Source organism: Capsella rubella, unplaced genomic scaffold (assembly GCF_000375325.1).
Source record: "Capsella rubella cultivar Monte Gargano unplaced genomic scaffold, Caprub1_0 scaffold_8, whole genome shotgun sequence".
In the NCBI taxonomy this organism is placed as follows: Eukaryota; Viridiplantae; Streptophyta; class Magnoliopsida; order Brassicales; family Brassicaceae; genus Capsella; species Capsella rubella.
In genome coordinates, this window is record NW_006238916.1 from 7,094,891 (window position 1) to 7,116,946 (window position 22,056).

Consider the following 22,056-nt stretch of genomic DNA (forward strand, 5'->3'; position numbering starts at 1 on the left):
CAATATTAGTTTTATCCTTCAACAAATTCTACATAAAATTATCTTAATATATATAAAAGGATCTCATCTACGTAGATGTGTGCTTCTTTTCCAATCAATTAGAATGAAAAATAACAAATTTCTTTTTCTCAAATAATCCTCCTCTGTTCATTTGGCTTTTGTTTTATTGTTTATATAATTATTGTTTAAAAGCTCTTATATCTCAGGTGAAATATTTTCTAAATTGAAAAAGCTTTTCTAAATAAGGTCTTAAAAAAAACATATATCTCAGGTGAAATATTTTAAATTGATATTTTGGAAAGTTTAACTTGATCTTTTTAAAAATTCTATTTACTTCTAGCTAATGATAAAAACTAGGGAGATAAACCAATACTCATAAATTATGTGAGTTTTGTTTACTTTTAATATTAACAATGTACACACAAAAAAAAGTTAACATCAATTTACAATTGCCTACTATATTATATATGTGCTAATCTGTATTACTTTGTATTGATCTCATTCGGTTTCATATTTTTCAAATATATATTTTATTTATTTTTATTGTTTATAATGTACACAAATATGTTCTATATTAACAATTACATATTAAACTATACAAATGTAGTTTTCAATTTATATTTCAAATTAATATTGCATATATAACCCACGCATCGCGTGGGCAACTTTCTAGTATATATATATATAGTTCTTAAAAAAGGTCTTTCTCTATATAAAATAGCCTAAAGAATTGACCAAAAATTAAGGATAAAATACAATTCTAGGACTAGCAGAACTCTATATATCGTACTTAGAAAATCAATGGAAAAAAGAAAACTCAAAATCATATAACAAATACAAAAAATATGCAACTTTTTCTTCAAAATATTAAATATTAATAGATCATATTAATAACCTATTTGACTTTCCCCATTACAGCGACCCCAAAAATAAAAATAAAAAAAAATCTCATTTGTAACTCCAAAGATTATCTCCTTGATGATTCTCCGGCGAATCATCATCCACCGTCGGAGTTATCATCATCCTCGGTGGACTCATCAACATACCTTCAGCCATCTCCGTCAACAAAGTCGGCATATTCAACATCGCTTCCTCATCCATAAACTCTAACGAACACAACCCTTCTTCTTCTACTACTTCTACTTCCTCCTCTTTCTCGGGTTGACCCGGTTCCGGTACCTTCTCAGCTTCACCCGGATCCGGTTGCTTCATCTCCGCTGCTTTACCAGCAGCCGCTCTTATATCCGCAGCAGAGTTAGAAACCGGAGCCACGTAAGTCAAAGCCAAACCGGGAAAATTCAAAACCGCGTCGGAGCCTTTTAAAGCCAACGCCGCTACGTCGTAAGCAGCGGCAGCCATCTCCGGTACTGGATAAGTCCCGAGCCATATCCTCGTCGTTTTACGTGGCTCTCTGATCTCCGATACCCATTTCCCGTTTCGTAGCCGTATTCCCCTGAAAACAGAGTGTTTGCCGGATAATCCAGTAGTCGTTCTCCTCGCCGGAGATCCACCGGGGACGAGAGGACATGGTCTCGGCGAAGAAGACGAGCTTGGTGAGGATTGAGGAGACTGATCAGAAGGTTTAGAAGGCAATGCGATCGAGACTTGACGAACTGTCGTTTCTTGGTTCCCGGTGGTCGGAGAATTAGTAGTACTCGACATAACTAAAGAAGCTTAATGTGTTTTGTCTGAAAGTTAAAAAAACTAATGTAATAACAATGTTTGTTGTGTTCTGTTTTTGTATCAAAGTGTGTTTGTATATTTATATGATGTGGTTTTTTTTTTGGATTAGAGAGATATTAAAACCGTGGCAAATTCGTGAGAAGCTCCGTTTTTTAGTTGAATGATGTATGTTAGCTGTTACACATTTATATATACACTTTTTGATTTGATTTGTTTATATGATATTTTATTTCTTTATGATTTGTTATAAAGAGAAATTGCATTTTTCCTCTTACCTCATTCCTCAATTGATCATATTCTATTTTAATACTAGTGTGTTATTAAAAAAAAATTAGAGTAGATTTGTGAACCCCATGTAGAGACAGGGATGACCAAATCGCAAACTATACACTTATTGATTCGACGACCATTGTTACCACTTTGTAGTAATTTATTGTGACAATAAGAAATAGTATTTTTATAAACTGCCGGCTTTTATATATCATAATGGGTAGAGAGGGTTCTTCTATTGGTTTGAGCCTTTGAGGTAAAATAATGTTAAGTGGCTTGACTTATGAATGACTGAATGAGCTATTCAGCTACACGAAAAAGGTTAATATATTTTAAGGTTGTAGAGTTCTAATGGAACAGTACATAATTGATGATGGTCATAGGACAAAAGAAACATCTATTCCATGGCTCGAATGAGCAAAAAAAAAGACACAATGACATTTTTAAATGGTGTATTATATTGCGCAAAGATAATATTTATAGTTTGATCACATGAGAATAATGCTATTTGAAAAAAAATTATGCGCAAAATCGAATCATAATGTTTTACAAAAATGTTGTACACCGAGTTTACAACAAAAAAAAAAAAAACCATTCCATTAAATTATAGTACATTTTAACATTTTAATTGTCATTTTGATTGCTCAAAAACTATTGTGAAGGATGATGATTGGTTGTCGTGATTTTTCTAACCACATGTCACTATTCAAAGTCTAAACAACAAAACGGTCATTGAACAAATAAAATTGTATACACCTTGGCACTTAATATTCCAAATTGTATTTAAAAAACCTAGTAGTTTGTAAGAATGTAGAACAAAATTGAACAAATCAGAAATTTTTGTTAATCCTTTGTTTGGAGGATTAGTGGAGAATGGAGATACCCTTTCCGGATTAAGTATCAACCTCTCCACTTAATGAGTTGTACAAAAAGGTATGTTCGATTCATTCCACTTTTGCCAAACGTTTTTAAAGGAAAAAAAAAATATAAAAGCTAGGCTGCGAACCGAACACGTACCTTGCGCGATTTCAATATTACAAAAACGACAATTCAAATAGTTAATCAAATACTAAATAGGCAATAAAATGACAGAAACAAAATAAAAAAAGTCAAGATATATACTTTCATAATTGGATTTGGGGTAATGGTGAGCACTTACGGGAAGCCAGCCAAATCGTTGGTAAGACGACGAGTCTTCTTTACTGTATGTATTATGAGAATGAAAATGTCCCACACGATTAAGTTTCACGGTACCACTCTCCTATAGGCTTGTTCTTCATATTTTATTTGTTTTCATATTTTATTACAGCCCACAATATCACTCAAAAATATGATATGAGATCATCCTCACCATCCTCCTCCAACTCCAATCACCTTCACCCCATGTTAGGTATTAAACTATGACCATCTTCAATCCTACGTCTACACAACTGTTTTTGTATATATGAAATCCTTGTTGGACACACATGACTATAACTAGAGAAAATGTAAAGTATACATAGAGAGATCTTATAACTAAAGAGTAATACTCAGGCCCCTACCCATTGTACGAAAGATAAAAGAAAGCCACATTATCACCATACGACAACCTCCGGTCCTTTAGCTCTTCCTTGCTTCTTTGCTCTTGGATTTGACTAATTACTTTTACATCATGTTTCTGTTATCTTGCTACCTTATCTGCATGTTTTGTTTGTTCAGTGTCCAGCATCATGTGCTATGCCACATTGTCCCTCTTAATAGCCTGCCTACTAAACGTGCTATGGTAACTTTTCCGGTGATCTGTCAATGGTGGTCAAGCCCCAAAGTAAGTTTAGTGACCACTGGCCACTTGTTTTACTAACCATGAATTTGTTGGTGTATGGTTTAACCATATTGCTTAGAACGTGTGTAACGGATAAGATACAAATACAATTGTTCTTAGAGCTAAGATGTTATGATGACATATGCAAAATCTCAAGGTAAAATAACTAAATAAGATTTGAGAATCTACTAAACTGAATTGGATAGTTTCATGTGTGGGTGTTTCATACATAATAATCTCTATACTAATGTCAAAACGTCAAAGTATCATTTTAGCCATTAACGTGCTTTCTCGTCATCCTCGTAAAATCACAAAACACTCAAAATGTAATCTAAACCATTCAAAAATTCAATCTTTTTTTTTCACAAATACGATTTGTTGAAGTCAAGAAAAATCTCGGCTTTGATCTCATCTCTCTCTCTCTCTCGATCATCCGATGAAACTCCTACCAAGTACAGTAACGTTCCCCTTCTTCACTCCCTTAAATTCAAAGCCTTTCTTCAAACCCACCAAAGTCTCTGTCTCAGTCTCCGTGCAAACTCCTCCGCCGGACTTTGATTTCCGCAACGAGATTGCGTCGGACTCACGCGCCGCAATCGCTGAAACTTTCCCGGAGTTGCTCGACCTCGCTGATAACGGGACTTTGATTCTGGTCCAGAAACAGAGCTTTGGCCCTGTTCCAGCTTGGCGCAAGGAGTTCGTTGAGCCGGAGTCGATTTGGCTTGTGGGCACTTCTCATATCTCGCCGGAGTCTGCCTCCGTCGTCGAACGTGTTGTTCGTACGGTGAAACCTGATAATGTCGCCGTCGAGCTCTGTCGTAGCAGGAAAGTCAAATTCTGTATTAGGGTTATGTGAAATTTGATGGATTTATCGATTCTTTTAGGGGAAAGTTTGAGAATTTGTTGCCAAGAGAGTGAATTGAATTAGGTTTGGTACAAATTGAGTGTTGTGTGATGGAATTGTAATTTGGGAACGAAAGAATCTGACAGTAACACATTGCAGAGCTTGATGTTGATATTGCAGAGCTGGGATTATGTATACTTCGAGTGTTGGAGGAGAGGCTGACCAAAACTTAAAATCCGGAGTGTTGTCGTTGACCGGAACAGGCTTTCTTGGTGCTGTTGGCCGGAGCTTAGACTTGGGTATAACTATCTAATCAAGACTTCACCTTTCTTTATCCATGTACTTGCTTTTGCTTCAATGGTTGATTTTTTGGGTGTGTGTTGGTTGGGATGATCATAGGAGGCCAAACTGCGTTGGCCTTGCGACTTCTCTTGGCGGTTTTCTCTTCTAAGTTATCTTCTGTTGCTGACCGACCTTTTGGTGATGAGGTATTCTTGAGTATCTATATGATTTAAGGGTTCGTTTCTAGACATTGAGAATGTTCTTGACTAAGCATTATTGCAGTTTCGTGCTGCTCGGATAGCTTCTGAGGAAGTTGGTGCACAGCTGGTTCTTGGAGACCGACCCATTGAAATCACAGTAATGTCTAACAACAAAATGATTGTTTCTGTAGTTACATATGGGTCTAATGGCTCTTTTAATGGTGTAGCTCGAAAGGGCTTGGAACTCTTTGAAATGGGCAGAGAAACTTAATTTGGTGATGGCTGTGACTCGAGCAATCACATCTTCATCCAGTATATCTGCAGCTGAGCTTAAGGTTTTGTTTTCTTTCCCCAACTCGGGTTCAGTTAGATTTTGAAGAATATGATCAGTTGTAACTTTAAAAGTTTGTGTATGCATTACAACAGGAACAAGAGACAGAAGAAAGCAATGGAAGTTTGCAGCTATACGAACGGCTAAGTTTCTCATACCCATCACTCTTACTGCCTCTGATTCACGAAAGAGACACCGTAAGCATAACAACCGAAACAGAGCTAATGTGTGGACTAAATGTTGTCGACACTTGATGAAGTAATGTTTTTTTGCTTTGACAGTACCTAGCTTGGTCGTTGAAGAGGAGTAAGGCAGTGAACGGTTGCAAAACAGTGGTGGGAGTGATCGGGAAAGGACACATGAATGGCGTGATCTACGCATTAGTATCAGACTCAGGGGATCTCCGGTTTAGAGATTTGGTTGGAAGAGGAGATTCATATAAAGGTGGTACTACATCATCAAACGGTTGGATTCAAAAGGTTTTAAAGAGCCTCGCAAGAGACACCATTATAGGGTTAGTGCTATGGGAGTTATATGAACTGTATCTCAAGTTTATGATGATGAACCAAATCCAATCATGATGTAATTACAAATCCAATGAAGGATAGTGTAAAACGAGTATATATATGATTTTTTTCTTATATACTTTTGTATTTTATTGAATTATTGCAAGAATCTTAATTGTGAAAAGAAATTTACATTTTTAGTCCAAAGTGGTCCTTGTTATTAACGAAAAAAAAGAGTCTTTAGGCTTGAATTTAATATTAACAAAATCAAATAAAATTACCAAACAAAAAAAGGAAACAAATAAAATAAAATATATATAATCTGTTTTCTCTTTTATTATCTGTGGAGCCTCGAAGAAAGCAAAAAAAAAAAAAAAAATCTAAGAAGCTTGTGTACCTCTCTCTAGGGTTTCGACTTTGAACTTTCGACGGCCGGTACGATCTTCTTCAAGTTCTCAAGTTTAAGGTAATCTCAGAAACAGCTGTTCTTGTCTGTAGTTCTAGAAACCTTAATTTTCATCTCTGTGTTTGGTCTCTCTCTTCCTTTCTCTTCTTGTTTCGTCAAATTGAAATCGATATCTATTTCATTTTCTTCTTTGAATCTTTTGTTGTTGTCTCTAGCTTCTCTTGCTTTGGGTTTCTCATATAATTGAATTCAGATCTGAGGTTTTATCGTAGCTGGATGTACTTTAGCTGAGGTTTTTGATGTATTGGAGTTTGAATATGTTATCAATTTGAAATCTTTATCTATATTTGATGTCTTGGAGTTTGAATATGTTATCAATTTGAAATCTTTATGTATATTTGATAAATTGAAATGTTATGGGCTGTGATGAATTAAAGTTTTTAACTTTAAAACTTGGTCAAAATTTGCTGTGGTGGGTTCATGGTTTGTGGTTTTGAGTTTGATTATAATTTTAAATTTGGAATTGTGAAGTATATTGGACTAAAACTTGATGTGGTTTGGCATCTCCGTTATGTTGTTCTTTGTCTATGATCTTAAACATAAATTTGTTGTTGCTTCTCTTTTGGAGTGTGTGTTTAATTTTTTATTTTGGGTGTATTGGGTGCTCTGGTTTGGTATCTCCTAGACATCTTTTGTTGCTTATGTTGTTGAGAGGAGCTATAAAATCGTTTCTGTGGCCTCTTTGTAGGAAAGATGAAGCCTGTCTTCTGCGGGAACTTTGAGTATGATGCTCGTGAGAGTGATCTTGAGCGGCTTTTCAGGAAATATGGCAAGGTCGAGAGGGTTGATATGAAATCTGGTAAGTCTTGGCTCTTGGCTTTTTATCATCTCTTAGTTTTTTTCTTTCTTTTTATTTTGGTCAACTTGGATGGATTGAAAGTCTCGTAAACCACTCCAAATCCGATGAACAAGCGAAATTCAGTCAATAGCATTGTTCTTGAAATTTCCGTATGCGCTCATTCCACGAGAATCTCTGGAGAACCGTCCTTTTAAAAGTGTGCTCTCTGCATCCCACGTTCCATATGCCATTGGTTTGTCAGTCATCTGATTCTAGCATCTGCCCAGCCACTTGAAGCACTCGGCATAAAGTTCATCGCTTACCTCAGAAGAGAAAAAAGATCGAGTAATTTTAGGGTAAAACCGCCATACTCAAAATTTGATTTTGGCGCAGGATTTATTTCGATCTTGGGATGCCCATTCTCCCACCCAGCCCATTGATGGACCATATGGATAATCCATTTCCTGCCCGAATGAGTCTCCTCATCCGCGCAATGGCACTACGTTCCCATAAACTCGACTTAGTTGCATTTCATTCCTCTTGACTTTTCTACTCTTGGACATGCCTCTTTGATAGAATCATCATACCAAACTCTCACAGCAGAGGCAGCAAACCATATGGAGAATGCACCACCACATTTCTGTTCACAATTCCGTCTGATCATCCTCCTCATTTTCAGTTGTTCTTCTTTGACATATTAATTCCGTAATGCAAGGTCTGTATAACTACTTATAGTTTGTAGAGTTTTTAGGTTCTACAGAATGTTCAAATATATTTGTCACAGTAAGTACTAAGTAGTAAAGACTATTTGGAAGGAGGAGTCTGTATGTTAGAAATCCTTTTGAAGGAGGTTCATTTACTTGGTTTACTTTATATGACTGTTCTATGTTTTGATTTTTGCCTCTTGGTTCTTTTTGCAGGGTTTGCTTTTGTCTATATGGAAGACGAGAGAGATGCTGAAGATGCCATCAGAGCGCTTGATCGCTATGAATTTGGCCGCACGGGACGCAGACTCCGTGTTGAGTGGACAAAGGTAGAAAATTGAATTTTATTTAAGATTGCTAATATCAGGATAAATTTAGTGATTGAACTTAAAATTCTAATACTTGGTATAGAATGATCGTGGAGCTGCTGGAAGACCAGGTGGTTCAAGGAGATCATCGTCTGGCATGAGACCGTCCAAGACTCTTTTTGTGATCAACTTTGATGCACAGAGCACTAGGACTCGGGACTTGGAGAGACACTTTGAGCCATATGGAAAAATCGTAAATGTTAGAATCAGAAGGAATTTTGCGTTTATCCAATATGAGTCTCAAGAAGATGCCACCAGAGCACTGGATGCTACAAATTCAAGGTTTCTTTCTTGTCCAATTTCACATTCTCATTTGTCCTGAATGCTTTCCTTACTTCAGCTTCTCTTGTCTGTTTTGTTGTTGTTGCAGTAAGCTGATGGATAATGTGATCTCAGTGGAGTATGCAATGAAAGATGATGATGCGAGAGGGAATGGATACAGTCCTGAAAGACGGCGTGATAGGTCACCTGATAGGAGAAGGCGGTCACCGAGTCCTTACAGGAGAGAAAGGGGAAGTCCTGACTATGGCCGAGGTGCTAGTCCAGTAGCTCACAGGAGGGAAAGGACTAGTCCTGATTATGGTCGCGGACGACGCAGCCCGAGCCCTTACAAGAGAGCCAGACTTAGCCCTGATTACAAGAGGGATGACCGTAGGAGGGAGAGGGTGGCTAGCCCAGAGAATGGAGCTGTGAGGAACCGAAGTCCAAAAAAGGAACGTGGTGAAAGCAGGAGCCCTCCTCCATATGAGAAGAGGAGGGAGAGATCGAGGTCAAGGTCAAGGTCGAAGTCCAGCCCTGAGAATGGTCAAGTTGAAAGCCCTGGACAAATTATGGAAGAAGAACCAGGAAGAGGATATGATGGTGCAGAAAGCCCGATACGCGAGAGGTACCACATCTCAAGCTATCTTTAGATTTACATCTTGAATGTTATCCAATATCGTCATATACTTACATGTATCTTTTGTGGTTCGACACTGAAGCAGCCCCTCTCGTTCGCCCCCAGCAGAGGAATGATTGGATCCACCAAACAGATGATTGTGTCAGATTCTCAAACAAAAAATGTCACTCAAAGCAGCCGTATCTGAACTGAAGTCTTTGCTATGTCATGCTTAGTTATTTTAGTGTCTTCTTTTTGAGTCTTTGTTCAAGTGCTTTTGTAAACTTATTTATTTTGACTCATACAATTCGCTTATTGTTGTAGTATTGTTAAAAGCTACTCCTCTAGTTGGGATTACATTTATCTGACTTTATTAGAATCTCTCATTTAAAAATATATATATATAGCTAAAGATAGTGGACGAGATCAGAAGCTTAAGCTTAGTTTAACTTACGTTCTCAAATGTGTCTAGCCTGATTTTAACATTTTCGTTGCATTCACAGTTTTTACACTTTATTATTCTGCAACTTTGTGATATATATTGTTAGAACATTGTGTGTTTCACAAAATAGCTTTGCAAATTGTAAAAAACCAAACACTGAAGCAACATTTTTCTTTATGGTTATTTCACGTAAATGTTTTAAAGCGTTTTAAATATACCAATCAGTGATCATAGGCCTCTGACACAAAAAAAGAGAGTGAAAACATAGAAACATAATCATATGCCAAAGATTTCAGTTCAACCACTCAATATTCAAAGTATTGTTAGATGAAACGATGTAAATGTAAATATGAAAGCTAGACACCATAGAAACATACATTATATTCATATACCAAGGATCTTGGTTCATCCATTCAACCAAACGAACGGTTAAAAACAACAGTAAGTAAAACATGAGATTCAATAGAATTGTGAGTGGTTAGATATGCACATATAGCTAGAAACCAAATAAGGTGATAAATACATTTAAAAAATATATATAAAAAAGAATTATATTGGTATTGTTTTATGTGAATGGGTAAGCTAAAAATGAGGATGAAAAAGAGGGAAGTTAGGCAGAAACATTACTATAAGGGAGAGGTGTGGGTAAAGAGTGGGGTTTACTTATTAGGCTAAAACTACTAGAAAAAGTAAAAAAGATAAAGAGAAGTGTCTCATTTCTTGAAACATGAGAGTCTAGAAACGCAACTCCCACACACACACACACATTATCTCTATCTTATCGAACGATCACTGATCACTAACACAATTCAACCACTGAACGCAATCTCACGTTAACCATTTTATCATCATCTTCAATATGGATCTTGATTGATAGATGGAGACATTATTAACTCCTAGCTTTGTTCTTCCCAACAAGTTTAGTGTTCTTGAAACACCCTACCATGCAACGTTAACGTCACCAAGTCGTCCAAAGATATCACATAAATATTTCCAATATAATAAGGAAAGCTTTTGGAAGTCAAATTGAATTTGAAAAGGTGGGAAGAAACTGTATGTTTCTCTGCTCTTAATTGAATAATTTAGCCGACTTACTTAGATTTTGTATAGAATGTTATATGATAAAATACTATAAAGAATGTGATGGTCCCTGAATAAATATGGACCGGTGAATGTGTTAGTCGTATGAAAATGATGAATGAATTGGTGAATGAATGAATCACACTTTGGCTTCAACTTATATTGTGCTGCTTTACCACCAACATGCAAGTCGATTCTTTTGACTTAGTTAAAGTATAGACAACAAACTCTTTTTTTATTATGTTACGGCTAGAAATATTAAAGACAAAGTTTTGTTTTGTTCTCTTTTAAATTCTTTAATATTTATGTATAATCAACCTGTCATAAACTCATAGATTACACAAGTTTACAACTAATCACATTTCATTAAAATATTGTCATTAGGTGGAAAGATAAATTGTGATTAAGGAGAATGAAAAGTTGGGAAAAGGGGAACGAAAAGTCGGTTTGCGTATTTATCTCTAGAATCCAATGAATTTAGTTTTTGATATTCATTGACACATCATATACACTTTTGAAATCTTTTAAGTTAAAAATAATGAAATGTGTTCCAACTTTAGTCAATGTTGATGAATGATGATTCGTTTTCAACCAAATGAAAGCAAATGTTCTTTGAGTGAAACGAATCTACAACTATAGTCAATGTTGATGATTGGATTTCAACTAAATGAAACACTGTTTTGAGTGAAACGAATCTACTACACTATCCAATAATTTTTATTTTCAAACATTAAGAGTTTGAATTGTTATGGTTGTTAGTGCGCACAACTTCGTTAATGAACTAAACCGTTTTTTTTTTCTCTTTATAAAATTGTAGTCCGTAAATATAATATGAATTTAAAAAGATTATTGCAGGCTAACGATATGTCGTTTTTATAGTGAAATAAATTAAGTCAAACAACAATTTGTGATCCATCTCTAAAATTTAGAATGGATTGAACCGCTGACGGATTTGTTGGCATTGATCACAATATCCACTCAAAACCTAAATACTTATACATAATATTTTTTATTTTTTTACCAATAATTAATTTTGAGAGCAATCAAAGATTCGAGCACATGTAGAGTAACCAAACCCCAATTCTAATCGAACTTTTATCAGTCCAAATCAAGATCATTAATTTTCTCTAGTGATCAGAATTGAACAAACTAGATGTCGACAAACACAACAAACGAACCAAAAAAACGAAAAAACTAAAAAAAAAACACACACACACAAAACTTATCTCTATGTATTTGATATTTTAGATATTTTAAAGATCAACATTTTCCTTTGTTTATTCAGCCGCAATTTTTACTTTGTTTTTGTTTCTCATTTTTGATCCATTGTATAATATGTTAAAGACATCAAGATCATAGCAACACGTGTAATAAGCAGTAAGGTTCTCTTCTCTTTATAGTAGAAAAACATTCATCAGATCAATGAGATCTACCGAAAGGCGTTTTATATGTATTTGACTCCAAATTGCACTTTAAGAAAAGAGCAAAAATAGACAAATAAAAATGTATATTTTCATGTGATAATCAAATATATTCTAGGAGTAGTAGCTTTGTCAACATATGGACAACGTAGTAATAAAACTTAGAAAATAAAAACAATTGTATAATAGGACAAAATGGTACGGCAGAAAAAATTGCACTTGCCATCGTCGTCGACAAGATAACCATGACCACCACCACCTCCCTTTTTCAATTAATTTCCAAAAGTATTGATAAGAGTCTAAAAGGTTAAAATGTTTTTTTTTTCTTTTTTTTTCTTCCAGTTTATTAAAATAGATAAGATATAAATGTTATGAAATTTATATTTTATTCAATTGTATTGTTGTGAAAGAGATGCTAGCATATCATTAAGATTATGGTAATACTCACGTAATCCCGACTCTAATAGCTATAGTATATCAGTAAAGTACACATTTTATCATCAAAGTTATCCCTAATTTTAGGTCTTAAAGCCGTAAGTTCAATTTCAAACCAATATGATATATATAGAAAAAAAGAGAATGAACACGTTTGTTTGGTTGCTGCAAGCGGCTGCGGAAACTAAATTGCTATATCAAATCAACGTTTAAATTTATAATCGCAAAACGTTACATTCGCTGGTAGCTTGCTACAACAACATACATCGATCAAACGAATAAAAAATGTTCGCTACAGCCACAAATACTTGCGGTGAAAAAATGAACAAACCTAATGTCTATTTTGCATATATATGTTGTGTAGCAAGGAGGTTACTTATAAGATCCAACTTGTGAATTAGCGTGTCTGATAAGTGTTCCCACATAATTGGATCACAAGTTAATACGTCTCTCAATGATACTTAGTTTTTATCCCGACTTAAAATGATGGGACATGTAAGACTTTAGGGAAACTAGTAAACCGCATGCATGATGTTTTCTACAAATGATCCAATATAAACACGAGTGACCAATGTAATTAAAAAAAGTCTTCTTCGTCCTGCCGGAACTTAAGTACATTTGTTAAGTAAGGACAAAACAGATTTGCAAATAGGAAAACTGGAAAAGGATAATGGCATATGATATGTTAAGTCCCTTTTATACACTGTGTTATGCAAAGGTATAGTTAATCAAATTCAATGCACTGAAATATTTAAACAGTAATTTAGACTTTGTAACTCTCACTAATATAAAGATATATATAGCAAGATTTATTTATTTATTTATTTTTTTGTCCCAAAATACAAGTTCTCTTCCTTTCATGTTCTTTGGTCCCAAAACCAATTTTTTTTTTTCTCTTCTTCTTCTTCTCCAGTGTTGTTTTGAACGCTATTTTGTCGAAACACTATTTTGTCTGGTCAACGTCCGACCGGCTAATTCCACTTTCATAGATTGCATTTTAACGAACTTCCATTATATATTTTTTTATATATGTTCCCCTTTTCGTAAAAATTTAGTAAAAAAATTGCTATACAAGTAGATCAGAAAGTTTACTCTAAATATTATCACATACTCAATTAGTCCAAATTCGAATATTGTTGTTTTTTTTTTTTGAGTTTGTCTTTTAAACTCCAACTCCAGTTGGCGACTTCTGTCGTCTGAGTTCAACTCAACGCGTGGGACACACCGTGTGTAAAACTTGCGACTTTGAAAAGTTATTAACAAAAAAAAAGATGTTCTAATAACCAAGAAAAAAATTAAAAGAAAAAGAGATAAACGAAGTTTCTATTCGAATAGGTTAAAATCGCACTCGTCAAGTACTCTTAGTGGCATGCTAAACATGAGAATTTGACCCGTCCCCTTTGCTTGTTCCGTGTCACTTAATTTACAAACTTCTAATCATGTCTTGTTTGATTCAAAGGACAATTAATTTGTCATGATGATGAAAAGTTTCAACACTTTGTTGTTGTTGTTGTTGTTTTGTTGCGTACTTTGAACATTTGTTTCAGTTGGTTGGGTCTTGTCTTTTCATATGCCAATGTATCCTTTAAGTCGTGTGAAATTAAAGTGTTACCAATTCTAATGTTCTCATGTTTTTTTTTTGTCACGGCTAGATCTTAGTCCCAAACAAGCTATACTATTCGCTAGTGCACAATTTAAGGGATCGAAGTCATCTCTTGACTACATATTGGCTATCTAACTCGATAATTAGCTACACGTTCATACAAATTCGAAGGTGATATAATACATATATTTATATTTACATTGAATTTTCTCAGTTGATTTGTATATTATGAGACATGACAAAAAAAAAAACTGAAAATATTGATTTTTTTATGTTTGTTACCTCGTTTTTATTTTACATATTTAAACTGAGTAAAAACCGTGTGAACAGATTTAACTTTAATAAACTAAAACGCGTATAAAATTAAATGGGATAAAAATATATCTGTATCTAATTACATTGAATATCATATACTTTGACTTTGACTAAAAATAAATACAAGACAAAAATAGTATATAATGATTATTTTCTTAAATCACAAATTGATTTATATACATGCATCAAATATGTTACTGTATAGATTAAAATAAAATAAAATTTCGTGTACACATATTTAACCATATATAATATTTGGAAAATTTCAAAAACATCCATTTTCTAATACCTCTTTTCAATATTTTTACATGAACACAAATTTTTAAAATATATGATAAAAAGGTATTTTTCACGGCTTTGAATTACTAATATTATTGATTTTACACATATGCTACTACTAAATGTTATTTTACATATTAAAAACCAAGTAAAATCATATGTAAAAAAGAATTAGTTATAGCTAACTACTTATTTATGCAAATTCAAATGAAATGTAATACATGTGTACAAATTTAAATCCATGTTTTATAAGCGTGTAATTTGACTTGAAAAATAAATAAAAACAAAAAACATGACTTAAAACAAAATGAGACAGTAAGAATAAATAATATTAAAAAATCATCCCCCCCACTACTTTTCTCTATATAAAGCCAAATGCTTAACCTCAATCTTCTTCACACCTGCAAATAAAATAAAAATCTTCTCTTTCTCTTTCTCTCCTTCTCTCTCTCTCTCTCTCTCTCACACACAGAGAGATATTGACAGAAACAAAAAGAATGAGTCAATCAAATCGTGTCAGAGACGAACATACAATACCTTTACTCCAAAAAAGCTCTCTTCAGAAACTACATTTTCTGAAAAACTATTCCTCTGTTCTCTCTGTTTTCGTCTATGAAGCAATCTCAATCTGCAAGATCTCTTACCCATTGGTTCTCACGGGTCTCTTCCTCTACGTCCGCTCTTTCGTCTCTCTGTCTTTCCTCGGCGGTCTCGGAGACGCCACTCTCGCCGGTGGCTCTCTCGCCGCCGCATTCGCAAACATCACCGGATACTCTCTTTTCTCTGGTTTAACCATGGGAGTTGAATCTATCTGCTCTCAAGCTTTCGGAGCTAGACGCTATAGCTACGTCCGTGAGACTATTAGGAGAGGAATCATCCTCCTCCTTGTGACGTCTCTCCCTGTTACACTTCTTTGGATGAACATGGAGAAGATTCTTCTAATGTTGAAACAGGACAAGAAGCTCGCGTCCGAAGCTCATATCTTTTTGCTTTACTCTGTTCCAGATCTTGTAGCTCAATCTTTCTTACACCCATTAAGAGTTTATCTCCGGACACAGTCAAAGACTCTTCCTTTATCAATCTGTACAGTGATTGCGAGTTTTCTCCACTTGCCAGTCACGTTCTTGTTTGTGAGTTATCTCGGTTTGGGGATTAAAGGCGTCGCCTTGAGTGGTGTTGTCTCTAACTTCAACCTTGTGGTCTTTCTCTTCCTCTACATCTATTTCTTGGAAGATAAGCTAAGTGTTGACGAGGACGAGAAGGTTACAGAGGAGAGTTATGAAGATAGTGTGAGAGAATGGAAGAAACTACTCTGTCTCGCTATACCGAGTTGTATATCGGTTTGTCTCGAGTGGTGGTGCTATGAGATTATGATTTTGCTTTGTGGGTTTCTCTTAAACCCTAAAGCAAGCGTTGCTTCAATGGGAATCCTCATCCAAATCACTTCTCTTGTTTACATCTTCCCTCATTCTTTGAGCTTAGGAGTCTCTACTCGGGTGGGTAACGAGCTTGGTTCTAACCAGCCGCAGAAGGCGAAAAAAGCAGCCATTGTTGGACTTGGTCTCAGCATCGCCCTCGGGTTCACGGCTTTCACGTTCACTGTCTCGGTTAGAAACACATGGGCAATGTTTTTCACAGATGACAAAGAAATCATGAAGTTAACTGCCATGGCTCTACCAATCGTCGGCCTATGCGAGCTCGGGAACTGCCCGCAAACTACGGGATGCGGGGTTCTCCGAGGCTCCGCGAGGCCGAAGATTGGAGCTAATATCAACGGGGTGGCGTTTTACGCTGTTGGCATCCCGGTTGGAGCAGTTATGGCGTTTTGGTTTGGTTTAGGATTCAAAGGACTTTGGCTAGGGATGCTCGCGGCGCAGATCACGTGTGTGATTGGTATGATGGCAGCTACGTGTAGGACTGATTGGGAATTAGAGGCCAAAAGGGCTAAGGAGCTCACAACTGCGGTGGATAGTGGCAGCAGTGACGACGACAAAGAGGATGTGGAGGCTGGGATGGTTAATATAATTAATTAGGCAGGACTGAATCTTTAACCAAAAAAAAACAAAAAATTGACTTTCTTTTGAATTAATTTATAACTTTTTTTTTTCTTTATTGAAGAAGTGTAATCGTTGGGATGATTAATGTAAATTTTTGTAGTGTATGATGAAAACAATAGAGAGATTCATCTTTGTGATCAAAAGCTATAAATTTCACAAGTTCCAAATTTTGTTTTCTAATCGCTTGATTTCATTCCACAAAACTTCAAGTGCTTATGTTATTTATTAAAATATATTTTTATTTGTTAAAAATCATTATTTATTAAACAAGTACTAGAGCCGACCATAAGGCCAAGCAGGGCAAACACACTCTCTAAAACTGTCTAAACTAAAGGGGTCATACCATCCTAACCACAAACATGAGACCAAAGACAACAATCTTATGGACGAAAGAAGAAAAAAGGAGATGATGCTCAAGAAAATACGCACTATAGAGTCAGTGGCGAGGCCTGACAAATTGTGATACACCATCATGAGCCAAGAAGAGATATAAAGGATGTAGATCCAAATCCGCTTGATTCGACTTTTAACAATTCGGATCTGGATTTATGACGGAAAATCGGCCAATTCATACCTAACTTAATTACGAAGTGTTCAATTCATACATAACATTTGTATATGTGTAAATACATACTTAACCTTTTAACATATTCAAATTTCATACCTAAAGTTATCAAATTGTGTGAAGTCATACATATTGCTGACATGGATGACACCTCTTTGATGATGATGATGATGATGACGTGGTTGCCAGATTGTAACGTCATCATCTCTCATGAGAAAAAAAATAATCTCTCTTCTTCTCCATTCATATTATTCTACACAATTGTGATTTATAATGTAAATACTTAAAATCGTTTTAACAATTTAGAACCAATATTTCAACCGAATCTAATATTTAAACTTTTGGAAATAAGCTTTAAACTCTTTAGGAAAATCAAAAATGATACTTATTATTGATAATATTTACATAATAGATTATGACTTCCATATTTTCAGACTTCTTATATCAATACATCAAGATGTATGTGGATATCCATCAAGATGTAAATGGATATCCATATTACATCAAGATCAAAATATTGTAATAAATTTATTACGCTAATTCAGAACGTTGACTAGAAATATAACACATGACATAAATGGTATACTAAATATATGAAAACTCACATTGCTTTTTCATATATATAAAGCCAAAGCTTGACCAATATTCTTCACACCTAAAATCTTGTCTTTCTCTCATAGACATTGACAAAGCAAAAAGAGTCATGAGTCAAATAAATATTGTCGGCGGGGAGGTTACAGAACCTTTACTCCCGAGAAACTATAATCAAAGACTTCTAAGAATTTACGCGTACCTTCTCTCTGTCTTCAACAGCGAAGTCACACAAGTCGGTATAATCTCTGCTGCATTGGTCTTAATAGAAATCTTACGCTATGTTCGCTCTTTCGTCTCTCTATCCATCTTGAGTGGTATGGGAAATACTAACTTGGCTGGTTATACCTTTGCCATTGCATTTGCGAACATCACTGGAAATTCTATTTTCTCTGGTTTAATCGTAGGTGTTGAATCTATATGCTCCCAAGCCTTTGGTGCTAGATGTTATAAATACATCTTCGCCACTATCAAGCGAGGAGTCATCCTCCTCCTCGTGTTTTCGCTCTCCATAATTCTATTATGGATCCCCATGGAAAAAATTCTTTCAAAGATGACACAAAATAAGGAGTTCGCGTTCCAAGTTTACATCTTTCTGCTTTGCTCCATTCCAGATCTCTTGATGCAGTGTTTCTTACACCCACTAAGAGTTTATCTCAGGATCCAATCGAAAACTCTTTCTTTATTTTTCTGCACACTGATCGCGACTCTCCTTTACATCCTAATGACAGTAATTTCTGTGAAGTATCTTGATATGGGAATCAAAGGTATTGCCTTGAGTAGTTTTTTGTCGGATTTGACCCTATTTGCTTTTATCCTTCTCTCCAACTATTTTTTCAAAGAAAATCAAGCTATGGACGAGGATGAGGAGATTTATGAGGAGACAAATGAAGATAGTGTGAGAGAATGGAAAAAGCTACTATCTCTTGCAATACCAAATTGTTTTTCCGTTTTTCTCGAGTGGTGGTACTATGAGATTGAGATTTTATTATGTTGCTTCCTCTCAGACTCTCAAGCATGCACTGCGTCAATGGGAATTATCATCAAAATCACTGCGCTTGTGTACATTTTCCATCATTCCTTGAGCTTAGGAGTCTCAATCCGGGTTGGAAATGAGCTTGGTTCTAACCATCCACAGAACGCGAAAAGAGTTGCCTTTGCCGGATTTGTTCTTAGCATTATACTAGGGGTCATTGCTCTCACGTTCATTCTCTGTATTAGAGAAAAATGGGCTACATATTTCACTGATGACGAAGTTATTATTAAAATGATTGTGAAGGCTCTACCAATCGTTGGATTTTGTGAGTTTGTGAACTCCTTGCAAACAATGGGAAGCGGTATTCTTAAAGGATCTGCGAGGCCGATGATCAGAGTTATCATTATTGGGGTGACGTTTTACGGGATTGGGTTACCAGTGGGACTAATTTTAGTTTTTTGGTTTAAATTTGGGATCGAGGGATTTTGGATAGGAATGTTTGCTGCACAAGTCACATGTTTGATTGGCATGATTGTGGTGATATATAAGACTGATTGGGATTTGGAGGCGACAAGGGCTAGGGAGCGCACAATAGCAGTGTCTAATGGCAACAATAACAACGCAGAGGGAGTTGAGGCCGGGCTGTTTGATGAAGTGGTAGTTGACTAATGATTCCAACTTGCTAAAAATCGAGATTATATGATGTTTCAAAAATAATAATAATAAAAATAAAAAAGTCTAAAAAGATTTATTAAGGATAAAAGATTTGTCACTATAATATGATCTTCGAGAAAACGAAATGATTCAAGTTTCCAAAAGTTCAGATTGATACAACAACAATGGCTGCAAATGGTTGCACAATTTAAGAGGTTGAAGAAGTTAAAAAATAATATTCAGCCAATTTTCACTATTTGAATTGAAAAAGTTGAAAAAGTTATTTAGCCCATTCAACCTAAAAAATTGAAAAATTGAACAATTTGCAAAAGAAAAATGTTCAACTTGTTCATCCACAATTCTAGAGATGAATGAGTTGAATGATATTCAACCCAATTTTATTCAACTTAATGTTTCCAACCTATTCAATTTTGTGCAACCATTTGTAGCCAATAAGAAAAGTCTTTACAAGAATTAGAAACTTATCATTTAATATGATGCTTCTCTCTTCTCTCCATGACATTGTCACCAATTCTTCCACCTTTGCACCGTTCGTTATTCACTTATACTCCAAAACAATCTTAAGTCTTATAAAACACTCGAAAAAATGATTTTTTTATTTTTTTTTTCACTCATCCAAGTAGTGAAGGACCAACACAAACAATTGAAACCGCAAAATAAAATTGTAAAACAAGTATTACCAAATCAGAAGGACTAACTACAATTATACAAATTTTTTAATCTAATAATATAGTTGATTAGTAAGATACGATAATAGAGATTCGTATCCACGTAAAACTAGTAAAATAATGCGATGGAATATACTCTCTTTTTAAGTAATTCAAAGGGCACGACAAACTTTTTTTTTTTGTCTTTACAAAACTACCAAAGTGAATAACTCACATCACTTGAGACACTTCAACAGTTCTCATATATTAGTTTTTATTTTTGGGCAAATCATATATTAGTTAATTTGTACTTATTTTCTTAAGAAATCCCTGTCTTCATGGGAGATCGATCCACTTATGTGATATATACTATAGTTTCATTTCTAAGATATATACATATTGGTTGCATTACGTTTTAACTAGGTCGATCTTTTTATTCGACAAACGTATCATTCTTATTTTTTCTTCTAGCATATACATCAATTTGGTCGCCATTTATATGTTATGCACATTCATAACTTTTTAAACTGAATGTATCGAATGTTCCTTGGCCAGTCTACCTTGTTAATTAAAAAAATATTAATTCGCTATATTTCGTTACAATGATATTATGTCTGTAATTCTTTAACAAAAAAAAGATATTATGTCTGTAATATATATAGAGCATCTTAAACACATTTCTCTATTTTTTTCTTAAACACAGAGTAAAAACAGAGTAACTCTGTTTTATAAGAGTTAAACAAAAACAATTTTTTTTAAAATTAAAAATAGAATAGTATTGCAGAATATTTTACTCAAAAGAAAGTTTGAAAGCAAAATAAAGAGTGGGATTGAAGATAGTCTTAGGTGTTGTTAGTATTATGTATCTAAAATTCTCTGACATATTAAAAGTTAATGCAGTTTCTAATGTTCTTTAGATTTAATAACACAAAAAAAAACTATGACGTCAAGAAGGGATTAAAGAAGAGATTAAACAAAAATAGAACGTGGGTAAAGAAAGATCATTAGAACTTAGAAGTGAACTACATGGATTATTTGATATATCACATACTTTTAAGAAGGAACTAGGCAGCATCGTTTGTCTTAACGTGGCAGCTTACGAGGACTGAGAAAAAGATTTGGTTCGGAAACACAATGCCAAGAATCACTCATGTTGGAGTACAACTCCAAAATTTGTGATTAGCTTTTGCTAATTAATTGATTTAAGGATTTAGGGGGTACTTTACTTCCTAGGACTGAAGAGCCAATTACTTGTTATCCATGGTTTATCAAACACTAATTTAATATTGAGATTAGCACGTGTATACAGAAGATTTGACACTAATGCATATCAGCTAAAACATTATTGAAATTTATATTAACGTTCTTTTAAAAAAAAAATTATATAAATACTAAGGAATATCATCAGAAAATATACTATATATGTTTCATAAAAGGCGTTATTAGACCACGGTCAAAAAATAATGAGAATATTTTTCTTTTATCCTTTGTTAATACCTCAAAATAGTTCCACTCTTTATAATACAAAAACCTTAAAATGATATTTTTTTGTGAAACCTCTTAAGAAATATTAGTTTCTCTATTTGGAAATAAAATAATGTATTTTGAATACTCTGATGTACATTTATAATAGACCTTCTAAATTATTTAATGGTGCAGCAATAATTTGAAATTGATGAATAATGAGATAGAAGCATATAATAATATTGACTATCGTGCATGTAAGTATATAAACTAATACTAACAATGTAGTCACATGCATTAGTACCTTACATTGATCATATTCAGGAGATTCTGTCTCCTCGGCCTGTGGTTATGAAACACACACAAAAATAATTATTTATAAATCCGAGCTAATTA

General features: G+C 34.5%; 5 protein-coding genes across 8 annotated transcripts; 4 read left to right on the plus strand and 1 right to left on the minus strand.

Annotated features, from left to right (window-relative positions):
- Nucleotides 1-775: 775 nt before the first annotated feature.
- Nucleotides 776-1,849, minus strand: LOC17875464 (ethylene-responsive transcription factor ERF025). The gene has a single exon (XM_006280958.2). The coding sequence runs from the start codon at nt 1,660-1,662 to the stop codon at nt 949-951; it is 714 nt and encodes a 237-aa protein (XP_006281020.1). The 5' UTR covers nt 1,663-1,849; the 3' UTR covers nt 776-948.
- A 2,203-nt stretch (nt 1,850-4,052) lies between these two features.
- LOC17877307 (traB domain-containing protein) lies at nt 4,053-6,056 on the plus strand. Of its 2 annotated transcripts, none has more exons than XM_006282244.2 (7): nt 4,053-4,606; nt 4,779-4,897; nt 4,998-5,086; nt 5,163-5,237; nt 5,308-5,415; nt 5,507-5,608; nt 5,693-6,056. In XM_006282244.2, exons 1-7 carry the CDS (start codon nt 4,191-4,193, stop codon nt 5,990-5,992), a joined length of 1,209 nt encoding a protein of 402 aa, XP_006282306.1. In that variant the 5' UTR covers nt 4,053-4,190; the 3' UTR covers nt 5,993-6,056. The 2 variants fall into 2 exon arrangements, with proteins under 2 accessions (XP_006282306.1, XP_023637282.1); XM_023781514.1 differs by having other exon boundaries at nt 4,054-4,579.
- Nucleotides 6,057-6,269: 213 nt separating this feature from the next.
- On the plus strand, nt 6,270-9,506 carry LOC17875438 (serine/arginine-rich splicing factor RS41). Of its 3 annotated transcripts, none has more exons than XM_023783278.1 (6): nt 6,270-6,383; nt 7,072-7,182; nt 8,082-8,194; nt 8,277-8,515; nt 8,604-9,119; nt 9,214-9,506. In XM_023783278.1, exons 2-6 carry the CDS (start codon nt 7,077-7,079, stop codon nt 9,245-9,247), a joined length of 1,008 nt encoding a protein of 335 aa, XP_023639046.1. In that variant the 5' UTR covers nt 6,270-6,383; nt 7,072-7,076; the 3' UTR covers nt 9,248-9,506. The 3 variants fall into 3 exon arrangements, with proteins under 3 accessions (XP_023639046.1, XP_006280781.1, XP_023639050.1); XM_006280719.2 differs by having other exon boundaries at nt 9,217-9,506; XM_023783282.1 differs by lacking the exon at nt 6,270-6,383 and adding an exon at nt 7,555-7,876 and having other exon boundaries at nt 7,087-7,182.
- A 5,615-nt stretch (nt 9,507-15,121) lies between these two features.
- LOC17875639 (protein DETOXIFICATION 50) lies at nt 15,122-16,850 on the plus strand. Its single transcript, XM_006280263.2, has one exon. It carries the CDS (start codon nt 15,183-15,185, stop codon nt 16,716-16,718), a length of 1,536 nt encoding a protein of 511 aa, XP_006280325.1. The 5' UTR covers nt 15,122-15,182; the 3' UTR covers nt 16,719-16,850.
- A 1,901-nt stretch (nt 16,851-18,751) lies between these two features.
- LOC17874808 (protein DETOXIFICATION 50) lies at nt 18,752-19,543 on the plus strand. Its single transcript, XM_006281513.2, has one exon. It carries the CDS (start codon nt 18,752-18,754, stop codon nt 19,541-19,543), a length of 792 nt encoding a protein of 263 aa, XP_006281575.2.
- The last annotated feature ends 2,513 nt before the right edge of the window (nt 19,544-22,056 follow it).